Source organism: Aquarana catesbeiana, linkage group LG02 (assembly GCF_042186555.1).
Source record: "Aquarana catesbeiana isolate 2022-GZ linkage group LG02, ASM4218655v1, whole genome shotgun sequence".
NCBI classification, from domain to species: Eukaryota; Metazoa; Chordata; class Amphibia; order Anura; family Ranidae; genus Aquarana; species Aquarana catesbeiana.
This window is the reverse complement of record NC_133325.1, coordinates 435,015,952-435,028,457: the sequence shown is the minus strand read 5'-3', so window position 1 is coordinate 435,028,457 and position 12,506 is coordinate 435,015,952. Positions and strand designations below refer to the sequence as shown.

Sequence of the window (12,506 nt, the reverse complement as noted above, 5' to 3'; positions counted from 1 at the left end):
ACTAAATATGGAGGAGGGTGCCTATCACTCTTTGCCACGCCTCCAACAGCAGTCAGGCACCACGGGGGCAAATTTATGAATCGGATCCGGAGTTCTATACCACCGTGTCTTCAGTTTATAACCATATTCTTGAGTCAAGACGTTCAAGGATCCTTTGAATATATTTAAATTAATGCGCTCCCAGCTAGCTTCATCTAACTCGGTCCCCAGTGCGTTCTCCCAGAATGTGTGATCAGTGCGAAAGAAACCTGATGGATTTCGAACATCGCGGCATAAAGCATGTAAATCGCATGAGTTTAGGGGGATGATCAGGAGCAGGTGACTTGGTGAAGCCCACTCTACGAGATGGACAGTCCATGTAACGTCTGAGTTGAATATAGGACCAGAAGGGAAAGGAATCCGTGTTAGATAACTTGGCAAGCTCATTAAGGTTCATGAATCTACCTCTACAGAAAAAACTGCTGCTAGAAAGGTCCCAGATACGCCTAGGAATGTCTGGATTGTTGCGCACAGAAGTGATCGGGCAAACTTTAGCAGACACTGCATGCTTGGCGCATACTCTATCAGCATGTAGGGTCGCTCCTATCGGGGTGAGAGTATAGCTTTGCCGAAGTATGGTCTTTAGGGAGCCAAGGAGTCTCCCACAATTCAGTAACTATGCAAGTCCGGAAGCCCAATACCGTCACAAGACTTCAGCATCGCAAGTTTCAACCAACTTATTTGCGCAGATTTGTTGCACCATAGAAAAGCTCTACACATGGATTTGTATAATGCAAAAAAGGAAGGAGGTAAGCAAATTTGTATAGTCTGTGGCTTGTAGAGCAAGCATGGAAGAACCGTCATCTTTATGATGGACGCATGCCCAAACCAGGAGATAGTGGGAGCATCCCATCTTTGTAGGTCATGACGCAGGACTTCTGTTTTCGCTAAAAAGTTTCTGCTATAGAGTTCTGAGAAGTCTACTGGAAGTTTTATACCCAAATAGTGATGGCATCTAGTTTCCGCTGAAAAGGAAAGCTAGTTTGACACTGCTTTCCTTTTTTGGGAGTGAGATATTCAGTGCAAAAGACTTGGAGTAGTTGATTTTCAAATTTGACGAGCTTAAAATGGTCGAAGACTTTCATAAGGTTAAGAAGGGACGGAAACGAAAGAAAAAGCAGAGCATAGACTGCAAATGCTGCAATCTTTCAATCCCGCGTGCGTACACCCTTAATATCGGGGTGGGATTGGATCGCATCGAATGCAGTGGAGTGGGGGTTCCAGCGTAAGAATGTAAAGCAGGGGGGAAAGAGGGCATCCTTGTCTGGTCCCACTATGGATAGAGAAGGCACCCGACAGGTGGCCATTAACCCTAACTCTAGCACTGGGGTTTGCATACAAGGAGAGGATGAAGGGGCTCATATGTATCCTGATCCCCAGAGCCGCCTCCATGAAATGCTAGGTCACTCTGTCGAATGCCTTTACAGTATCCACTGCAAGAAATAAACCCCTTTTGTTGGCTAGAAGTAAGCCAATGATGCAAAGGGCTTTGATAATGTTATCCCTGGCTTCTCTGCCAGGGACAAACCTCACTTGATCCAGACTTGCCCATGCTGGAACATGGTAGGACCAACATGTCACCAAGATCTTTGAGAACAACTTGACGTCCACATTGAGAAGAGAAATTGGACGATAATTGGCGACCTTGGTTTGTTCTTTCCCTTCCTTAGGAATACCCAAAATAAATGCCTCGAGGAGGCTCTCAGACATGCAGGGCACAGTAGACAAGGACTTGAAGGCCTTAAAGCCTGAGACCAAGGAGTCGAAACGATTTATAATATTGTGCCGGCCGACCATCTGGGTCTGGGCATTTACCTGGTTTCATAGTCTTCAGAGCAAGTTTTATATTCTTCTGTCAGAGGAGCTTCCAAGGGCCCGGAGTCCTCTGTCATTAAAGAAGGGGGACCATATTGTCGCAAGAATTCTCGTATCAACTCAGCACGATTATTCACCAACACCAGACTAGATTTACTAGACTTTAGGTTATACAACTTACTGTAGAAGTTTTGAAACTGTTGGGCAATCGCCTCATTTTTAGAGTGGGTCGCACCTGATGTATCCATAATATGGTGAATTGTGGAAGTAAGCATACGTTGCTTCGTAGCCCTAGCCAGAAGTCTACCTTTGTTCCCTTGTTCATAGAACAATTTCTGGGTTAAGATATTCTGGCGGAGGATATTCCCAAAAGGAAGTGCCAACTACTCACTAAACGCTTATGTCATATACCAGAGGTGGATTTAGACCTGCTAGTCCACCTAAACGGGAAACTATGGGGAACGAAGGGAAAGAAAAGGTATGCCGTAAAAGTTCAGAGGGGAACCTGCCTCTCTGAGGTGGGAAACTGGTCTAGAACAGATGTAAACCAACACTGTCGACAACCTAGTGTTTCGTCATTATGGATAGCTGTAACCTGGTAGGGGTAGGAGGAGGCCGACCAATTTACCCCCTCGAATAGGTGAGGCGTCCGTCAGCTTTCCTCTAGACCCTGACTCAGGGTAATAAGGCAGTTCACTGTGCAGGCCCTGGAGTAGTAGTGAAACCTGTGCAGCATTAATGACCAGTCATTCTTCTGCCGCAGAGTGTGCACCAAAATCCCCTCCCCCTTACCGAACGGCACCCACATTAGGTGTATGCAACAGTGCCTAACAGCTAGACTGTAACTTATAATCAGCAAAACACCTGTGATAACAGTAGTTATAGTCGTAAGTCTGAGTAAACTATAACAACATGATCCAGGAGCACCCATAAATGTATTAACTGGGTAACACCCAGCAAAAGACGGGACTTCTAGATCTCATTTTACCTCTTTATGTGTATTAGTACCCATTCATCACAGGTAGCCATGGAATTACTGATAATGTAAAGACGCCATAGTGAGGTCCTTTGTGAGCGAGCGTTCTGGTTAGCATACATGCCGTAGTTGTTAAAAAAAAAAAAAAAAAAGCGTCAGATTACCGTGCTAGAGAGCACATTAGCTATATTGTTAAGATTTGCAGGGGAAGTATACATCCCTGCCTCTGGAGCATAGCCCCTTTGACAATATTCCCACGGCCAATAGGCTCTCCTGTAAAACATTGGTCTCTGGCGTAACACTCATGACCGCACCATTACTGACACCAGTCGAAAATGGCATATAACTCTTTGTACATATGATATCCATCACAGTGGCTCACTTGCAATAAGAAAGAGATGATATAACATGTCCCAAGCAGTATTACTCTCACAATGGCTCAAGGCAGTCTTAGTCATTACTGGATGGGAGGTGCGGAAGACCCAGTCCTCAAAAGTGCCAGGTAGGTCTAACTCTGAGTGCACACACAAAATAAATAAGAAAAACGGTGGAAGAGACAAAAGAAAAATAACAATGCACCACCATAGGATTCTTACAGATGTAGATTACTGTCAGGTTCCACAGTCAAAATCTTTGTAGGAGCAGCAAGCTGTAGGTGAACGGGATCTCACTTTACATTTAAACAAATGAAGCGGAGGTGTACAGAAAACACAAAGCATATCCGGTGAGACTAAGCCAGACATTGCCAATGGGGTGGGTACGTGTCTTCAGGAAAAACGTTAGTGTAGGCACAGTTTGGCCCTATGCAGCAGGGACTCTGCTTACACTACCCCCCTGCAAAGGCCCCCCTGTCTTAACGTTCTAATAGTACGCAGCTTGTGTTTCCAAAGGCCCGGACCCTGAAAGGAACCAGATTAGTATATCAACTCGCGGACTGTTGCAAACTCTGTTCAGAAATCCGTCTTGCGTCGAGCCGAGTAAGGTGAATCTCTGGAACCGCGTTCTGTATCCATGTCCCCTTGGCTTCTCAGGGAGGGGGTAGAGGAGGATCTGCGGCGTCTTTGCCTGTTGCGTGTGAGTGTTGATCCAGGGTTCTGGTTGCAGGGAGGAACTGTACCAATTCAGGACGGCCACCCTCGGGATTCCTAGGGTGTCACAAAAGGCCTGAAGGTCTGCTGGTGTTTGTAGGAAGGCTGAATGGTTCCCCACCATGGCTGTTACACAGAAGAGCAATTTCCACTGGTACACAATATAACTGTCACGCTGAGTAGTAAGCATAGGGGGCAGATCCCTCTATGCTGAAGAGTAATGGCAGACAGGTCCTGGAATATTTGTATGTGCACCTCTTAATGAGTCTATTGCCCATGGATACGTGACAAGTGCAGTATTCCTTCTGTGTAAAGCTGACTAAGCAACAGTGTCCCTGTCAGGGGGGGGGATCTGCGTCTCGGCTCCTAGGATTGAGTGCCCTGTGACACCTTTCCATCTCCACAGGTGCATCTGATGGCCTGCCCAGTAAGGAGTTGAAAATTGCCCATACCACTGGCTGTAGCTGTGGACCTTCCACCGATTCCAGAATCCCTCTAATGTGCAGATTATGCCTCCTGCCCCTGCTATCGAGGTCCTCCAGGTGGCGGTTCATATAGATTAAATTCTGGGCATGAACACTAGTAGCTCTCTGTACCTGTTGGATAGCTTCAGCACGAGTCAGGGCCGCAGACTCAACATGCTCCAAGCGAGACACCACTGCTCTCAGATCAGTTCTGAGATCGCTGCTGATAAAGTATTTTTACTGTCCATTGCCAGTCCATTGCCACAAGCTGTAGGTCAGCCAGGCTGATAAACGGTGGGGGCTGCGAGCCATGGGTGTCAGTCCCTGCTGTACCTGTGTTGACCTCTGGGGCCACGCAGCTTCCTGCACCGCGATCTGAGGCCTGAGATGAGGCCTGGGAGTCAATTTGTGGCGTGCGTAATATAGCTGGGATAGTCTGGCTTAGCTGTGTGCCGGTGTCCGCCTGAGATTGGGTGCCTGAGCAGCTTCTTCCAGCCATGGTCCCGATCCAAGATGCACTCTCTCCCACTAATGGTAAGCTGTGCAGAGGCTCTAGGTGTCGGAGCTCACCTCTCAAGCAGCCATCATAGTCTGGTGCCAGGCCATGCCCCCCCCTACTCTCTTGTTCATATTTAATGACAACAGCAGCAGTTTGATAGATTTTGTTTCCACTCACCAGCTAAGACGGCAAATGGAGAGTTTGGGCAAATGCCTTCTTGTCACTAACCCTCTTTGTGTTTACCTTTTTACCTTTTTTTTTTTTTTTTTTTTTTTTTTTTTTTTTTTTTTTTTTTTTCCCCCTCTGTCTTGATTATGGAACACTTGTTGGTTAGACTTAAAGGCTGTTTTCAGCAGTATTCTTTATACTCTGCTTACCTTGGACCTCTTGGTCTTGAAGGGGAAATCATTTTCCAAGGAACTTTGATCCAGCTGAACCCAAAACAGCAGGTGTTTGTGCAACATGTGACCCTTCAGATACCAGGCAGAGTTGGTCTATTTTCACTGGTATGCTAGTTGGATACTGCTGTGAACACCTGTCTGGTAGTCTCAGGTAGGGTGGTCCTCCTCCATGGATTTCAAGAGATTGCAATGACTCCGTTGGGAAATTGGCAGAAAATGTATCCCACTGTTGTCTATTTATTCAGATTAGTCCCAGTATGGAGGGGCTTTCATTTAAAAAATGTCAAATTCCTACCTTAATGTTTGCTACAGGTGCAGGACTTGCATTGTCAGAAAGCCAGAATCCGATTGACAACCCTAGAAGTAGGTGTAGACACCTCTTCCCTTTTTTTTTTTTTTTTAACAGGTTAGCAATGGCAGTGACCATACGTTTACCCTCACAGATTCACCTTTAAGTGTGTAGTTAAATTTGCCTTGATTTAGGGTTAGGGTGACATGAACGATTAAAGTTGTTGTTAACCCACCAAGTGAAAATTACAGTATCCCCTCTGTCCATGTAATCTGCCCTATGTCTGTGCCTAATAAAAATAATGCAGCTATATACCTAATTTCAGAGCGCCGATCGGCGCTCACATGACCCACCGTCTCTCTCCTCTCTCGGCCTAACAGCTGCGGTGGGCGGGGCCCAGGATCCCCCGCTGATGTCAGGAGGAGAGAGAGGTGGTGGGTCATGTGAGTGCTGATCGGCGCTCTGAAATGAGGTATATAGCTGCATTATTTTTATAAGGCACAGACACAGGGCAGATTACATGAATAAATAGAGGATACTGTAAAAAATTTATAGTGATTTGAGCAGTGGGAGGGGGCAGGGAGGGGGGAGAGGATGTAGGAGAGCACAGAGGAGATAGCGGATAACAGAGGTACGTAAACTGACCACGGTATCAGGGCTCGGCAGCCATGACACACCGTGGTCAGTTTACAAAGGGGAGGGCAGAACTAGGCAAGATCAACCAGGTATTTCAGGTGTTACAGGGGGCCAAATGACACAGCACAAGCACTGTGGTGGTGTTCATGCTTTAAAGGAACAGGATCCTTTGTTAACCCAAAAAAAAAAACACTTTAATGTTTACAGCCAGGAGCGAAATTATGCAGGTTGCCGGTGCTGACCTCACCTTATCGGAATGTTGTTGTTTTTTTTTGTCTGTCGTGTTGCTGTATTGGCTTTATCAGTTTGTGACGCAGACCCGAACAGATCTAGATAATTCTGATCTTTATCGTATATGGGTATGTGAGTGAAAAGTACTCAAGAGACACACAGCCAAACAACTAGCTTTGCCATGCCTTGCATTTCTCTCATGACGTGTAGTTTAAAGTGGGGGAAAAAAGGTCTAATGCTAACTATTCTTGAAAACTTTCCCTCCTCCCTTCTCCTACTTATCCTGCATACCCTGTATAAAAAAGATCTGTGCACTTACCTTTTATTCAGTTCAGTCTGATCATGTAACTCTGGCTCTCCACAGTGGCTGTGAATTGCAGGAGCTGTGATGTCACCCTAAGGGTCCTTTCACACTGGGGCGGTTTGCAGGAGCTATTGCGCTAATAATAGCGCCTGCAAACCGACCCGAAAGTGCCGCTGCTTTCATTCCAGTGTTGAAAGCCCCGAGGGCTTTCACACTGGAGCGATGCGCTGGCAGGACGGTAAAAAAAGTCCTGCTAGCAGCATCTTCGGAGTGGTGAAGGAGCGGAGTGTATACCGCTCCTTCACCGCTCCTGCCCATTGAAATCAATGGGACGATGCGGCTATACCGCCGGCAAAGCGCCTCAGTAGAGGTGCTTTGCGGTGGTTTTTAACCATTTCTAGGCCGCTAGCGGGGGGTAAAACCGCCCCGCTAGCGGCCGCATACCGACGGTAAAGTGCCGCTTACAATAGCGGCGCTTTACTGCCGCCGCCCGCCCCAGTGTGAGAGGGCTCATAGGCTCCAGCTTTTGTTTCTCCCTCCTTTCCTTTGCAGCAGCCTCTCACTGACACTGGGATGCTGGAGTAGCAGGATTACATGACCAGATTATAGTTAAAAAGGGAAGCCTAGGATAAGACTTGACATTTTTTCCGGACATCTTTTATGACCGCACACAGATTATTTTCTTCCAGATAACAGTAGTAAAATGTAACCAAATTGTTTTTGGTAAACACTTATGCAGTACGTTAGGGAGGTGCTTTTTCACTAAGGAACCTGACCTAGTTGGGTTGCCAAGGTGTTTCACATTAGGAAGATTGTTGTAAAAGTTATTGCCAACAGAATCTTTTGCAAGCAAATTTGCGCACTTTCTGTCTTGGTGACACATGAGGAAGTCACTGAAAACTTCTGCAGTGGGTGTACAGTCAGCAATGAAAGCCTGACAGAATTCTTAACCTTTTCCATATGATTCAAATAAAAAAAAAGCCGGAGTTCTTTTTAATTACTGAATATACCATATTGGGTACAGAATAATCTGTTTATGAACATTGGTTTGGCGCTCTCACTTAGTTTTTGTACTTCAGGAACAACCGTGGGAAAGTGATTAAGACTCTACAATATCAGTCTTCGGTCCCATCTGGCACAGTGGCTCGAGTGGAGCCCAACATCAAATGGTTTGGTACGTTTTTTCATTGTAAGTCACAGTTCCTTCTTTTATTGTGGCTGGGGATATGTTTCTTTTGTGTGTATCTGTTATCCAGTAGAGGTATTTATTCATTTTTTTTTTTTTTTTTTTTTTTTTTTTATAAATCAGGAAATACCCGTGTGATTAAGCAGTCGTCTTTACAAAGGTTTCAGGAAGAGATGGATGTTGTAATGAAAGATCCATATAAGGTGGTGATGAAGCAAACCAAACTACCAATGTCTCTATTGTATGATCGAAAGAAACCTCATGTAAGTTATTGAGCAGTTAAAAAAAAAAAACAAAAAAAAAAGAGAAATATGTTTATATTGAATTATATTTTCAGTTCAAAGAGATTTTGTAATGCGCAATTCTTAATTGCTTTTTTTTTTTTATGGTTCTCCTGTTTGTAGCTGTTGTAGGGTTTAACCCTATTCCAATCACACAAGTTATGTATAGTTTTATTAATCTGTATGGTAATTTAAAGTGCTTTAATAATTTAAATGAAAGAAAAGGGTGCAAACACAGTTTAGCTAGCATGGTGGGTTTATTTGCATATGGAAAGCTGAGCATAATACATTTTGTTTAAACTCTGTTTTTCTAGTTTTGTAGTGGTGATATTTTGGTCCATATTTGACATTTGAAATGTGACATAAAGGCCTTGCTTCCACTTCCCCTTCACCATTACAACCTAGTTTGCATAGGGATATATGAAAAGCCTGCAGACATCTCCAGGAGCTGAACAATGTTTATCACTGGGGACTTTTCAGACCTCCTTCTTACATGTCATAAGTTTGCTTATTTATTTATTACAAGTACTTGTATAGTGCTGTCAATTTATACTCTCTCTCATCCCTGCCCTTGAGGAGCTTACAATCTACGGTCCCTAACTCGCATTCATACACATACTAGGGCCAATTTAGACAGGAGCCAATTAATCTCCTAGCATGTCTTTGGAGTGTGGGAGGAAACTGGTGTACCCAAAGGAAACTGGCACAGGGAGAGCCTGCAAACTCCAGGCAGGTAGTGCTGTGGTTGGGATTGGAACCGATGACCCTTGATAGGCACTAACCATTTAGCCACTGTGCTGCTTGTTGTGGGAACACTAGTAATGGGTAGTACATGAGCTGCAAAGGCAGCTAGACATGGTTGCACACATGCCGCAGTGGGTTGGCATTTTGAGAATAAAAACAGGTGGTGAGGAGGTGACATATCTCCTCTCCACTGCCTGTCAAATTCTTCTAAAAACCAATCCTCCCACAGATCACTTTTCAGAGGTGTGGAAATAACAGCTTCATGTTTAATAGTAAGTAGCTTTACAGTGCCTCTCTTTCTCCTAAATTAATGAAGTTCTTTAAGGGACACACATCCCAGGCTGCTGCAGTGGCCATCAGTTGGAGAAAAGGGTATAGTTTCTTCTGTAATTTCACAAATGGTTATGTCCCAAACTATGGGACAAAAACTGCTGGAAGGAGAGTTTTCCTTTTTATGCACCATTAGCTATTGCTGCTTCGAGCTACAAAATCTGTAGAATGTGTCTAAAAATATAGCCATGGACGTCATTGCTTGCTCCATTTTATTACTTTATGTTAATTAAAGTGTCTCCTGAGCAAATTATTTTACTTTCTAAGTAGGAAACATCTTCTGAAATGGCAGATGAGTTATGCAAGCTTAGCGACTTGACTTTTCTGCTTAGGTTTGGTTTTAGAACCAAAGACAGCATATGTTTTCAGATTTATTAGACAAGAATATTATTATTATACTGTCTAATAATATGACATAACCCTGCTCTCAAGCTGGGATCTTTCATCTTGTTTCAAATATTCAGAACCTCTTCACATTCATCATTCATTTTTTAGGAACATAAAGTTCTATTGTGCATACACGTCTAAAGCTATGTTTTATGATGTTTTTTTCCCCATTAGCCTAATGCACATGTGTTCTATTAAATACAAAAGGCAAATGTTATCTGAGTAAAACACTGCACAGAAACATAGACTGCAATACGTTCTTGGGTTTTATTTTTGAAGGATAAATTGGCATGTGTTGTATCTAATTAGATATATTGTACCTGTGGCAGTCTCCCTTCAATCACAATGGTTTTTATTAGCCTTTGCTCTTTCTAGTGAACATTTAATTCATGGGAGAACCCTGGCATTGTAGAATGACCATGCTGGCGAAGGAAGTGTGAGAAATTGGCTTTGGTTTTCCCTGTTTTTGTTTCATCATATTCCTTGGAAAATATCTTCAAAGAACCAAAGACGAACCCTAAAGGCATAGTCTTAGGTACAAATGTCCCAACGCTTTTCAAAATATAGTGTGTAATAACACTTCAAGAAAGCTCAATGCATGCTGCTAGGGTTTGACAAGCATTTTTGGTTTCTTACATGTTTAAATACTGCATATATGGATTAGGTAGATTGTTTCTGACCAGAATGTCTTTCATTGGCTGTAGGAAGAAGTTAAAGGGTATGTAAACCCTAACACACTAACTGGTCTCTTTTGGTCTGTCAAATAAACAATTGCAAGTTTTTTTGTGTGGGTTTTTTTTTCATATCCTTTACAGCAGGGGTAGGCAACCTTTTGAGCACAGTGTGCCAAAAAAAATGTTTTCAAAGAAATTGAGTGTGCCGATTTTATAACAAAAAAAGTCAACTTCACACTCTTAATCACGAAAATGAAATTTATAAAGTAAATGCTGTAAACTACCGGTACTTAAGTAATAGTGAGAAATTAACATCCTGCACACTCACGCTTTAGATCAGCCCTAATTCATGCACGTTCACACCTCATATCAGCTCCAATTCATGCACCTTCACTCCTCAAATCGGCTCCAATTCATGCACCTTCACTCCTCAAATCAGCTCCAATTCATGCACCTTCACACCTCAGATCGGCCCCAATTCATACACCTTCACACCTCAGATCGGCCCCAATTCATGCACCTTCACACCTTAGATCACTGTCCCCCCTGCAACACTGTTTTACCACTTTCCACCCTGCTCATCTGTCCCATCACTGTACTACCCTGCACATCTTCCCCAATCACTGTACTATCCTGCACATCTTCGCCAATCACTGTACTACCCTGCACATCTGCCCCACCACTGTAACCTCCTGCACATCTGCCCCACAACTGTACCCCCTTTCTCATCTGCCCCACCACTGTAACCCCCCGCTATTCTGTCCCACCACTGTAACCCCTGCTCATCTGCCCCACCAATGTGTACCCCCTTTCTCATCTGCCTCACCATGGTAAGCCCCTGCACATCTGCCCCACCACTGGTAGGCCCCTGCACATCTGCCCCACCACTGGTAGGCCCCTGCACATCTGCCCCACTGCTGTACCCTTCTGCTCATCTATGATATGCAGAGTGGTGAATGGAAGCAGAGATGAGACACATCTACCTGCCCTGGCACACTCATCCTGCTGATCCACCTCTCGCATCCAGCCCACGTGCTTGTATGTGATGTCATATGCAAGCATCTGACATGGATGCTCAATGATGAGCTCAGGTCTCAGGTCAAGGGCATTTTCTGAAAGCAGTGGGCCTGTGTCCAGGATCATAAGTTGGGCCCCCACAGCTGAGAAAAAGTAGTTGGGTGTGATTTATTTATTTTTTTTTTTTCATTGCCCTGAATACTGGCTGTGGCTTAAAGGGACACAGAGTGCAGGGGTTCAGTAGTAAGTGACGCAAATTTTTAGGAATAATTTTAACAAAGTTCCCAGAAGCTCAACAGTAAATCCACAAACTGTCACTTGATTGTGGTTTTCTCAATCACAGGGAAAACCCTTCTTTCTGAGCTTGGTAATGGCAATCAAGCGAGTCATCTTCCTCCAGTTGGTGGACGGGGCTAGCAGGACTGTGATTGGCTTTAGCAGTGGCCAATGACAGTTGTCATCCTCCTGGAAACAGGGACTGCCTCCTCCCCCCCCCCCCCCCCCCCCTCCCTAAACGAACTGCATCCAATCTCTTCCTCATAACAAAAGCTGACGATCGCAGCTACGGCAAAGTTAGAAAACCAAACCAATGTTTCCCAAGTGTCTCACTGACACTTCCCTGTGCTGCTCTGCTAATGGGGAGGGACTCGAGTGCTGGGAAAAGAGGCTTCGTGTTCCGCTTGCGGCACCTGTGCGGGGGGTTGCCTACCCCTGCTTTACATGGTTCATAGTTACTTCAGGACTACAGAGCCCCACCACTCCTGTTATAGTGGAGAGGGGGAGGTTTCTGTTTTCTTACTACATTTAATGTAAGTGAGCATTGTTGCCTTAGGACAAGAGGTGTTATTTCAGACAGTGACACTACTGGGCTATATCAATCATCAGGCAGCTTTCCAGAAAGCTAATATGATCATCTCATGGGTGGAGAAGCATTGTCCAGCAATCTCTGCTGTTCACATTTTGGGAGTGGACAATTGGAAGGCCAGTTTACCTCCAGTTGTCACTGCCTGGACCAGGGCAAATGGTCCCTTCATGCTGACCTCAATCCCTTATGTAGAAAATGGGGGGACTCCAGATGTGGACATCCTGGCCTCCGGGTTCAATAATGTTAACCCTGTTAGTGGCCAAATTAAGGATCCTCTAGC

General features: G+C 44.6%; 1 protein-coding gene across 2 annotated transcripts in view; it reads left to right on the top strand.

Annotated features, from left to right (window-relative positions):
* GNL2 (G protein nucleolar 2) overlaps positions 1-12,506 on the top strand; it is a 90,008-nt gene that overhangs the window by 15,167 nt on the left and 62,335 nt on the right. For both annotated transcript variants that reach the window (XM_073615520.1, XM_073615521.1), the window contains exons 3-4: positions 7,822-7,916; positions 8,052-8,191. In XM_073615520.1, the coding sequence (XP_073471621.1) occupies positions 7,822-7,916; positions 8,052-8,191 (235 nt within the window). The remainder of the gene's footprint in view (positions 1-7,821; positions 7,917-8,051; positions 8,192-12,506) is intronic.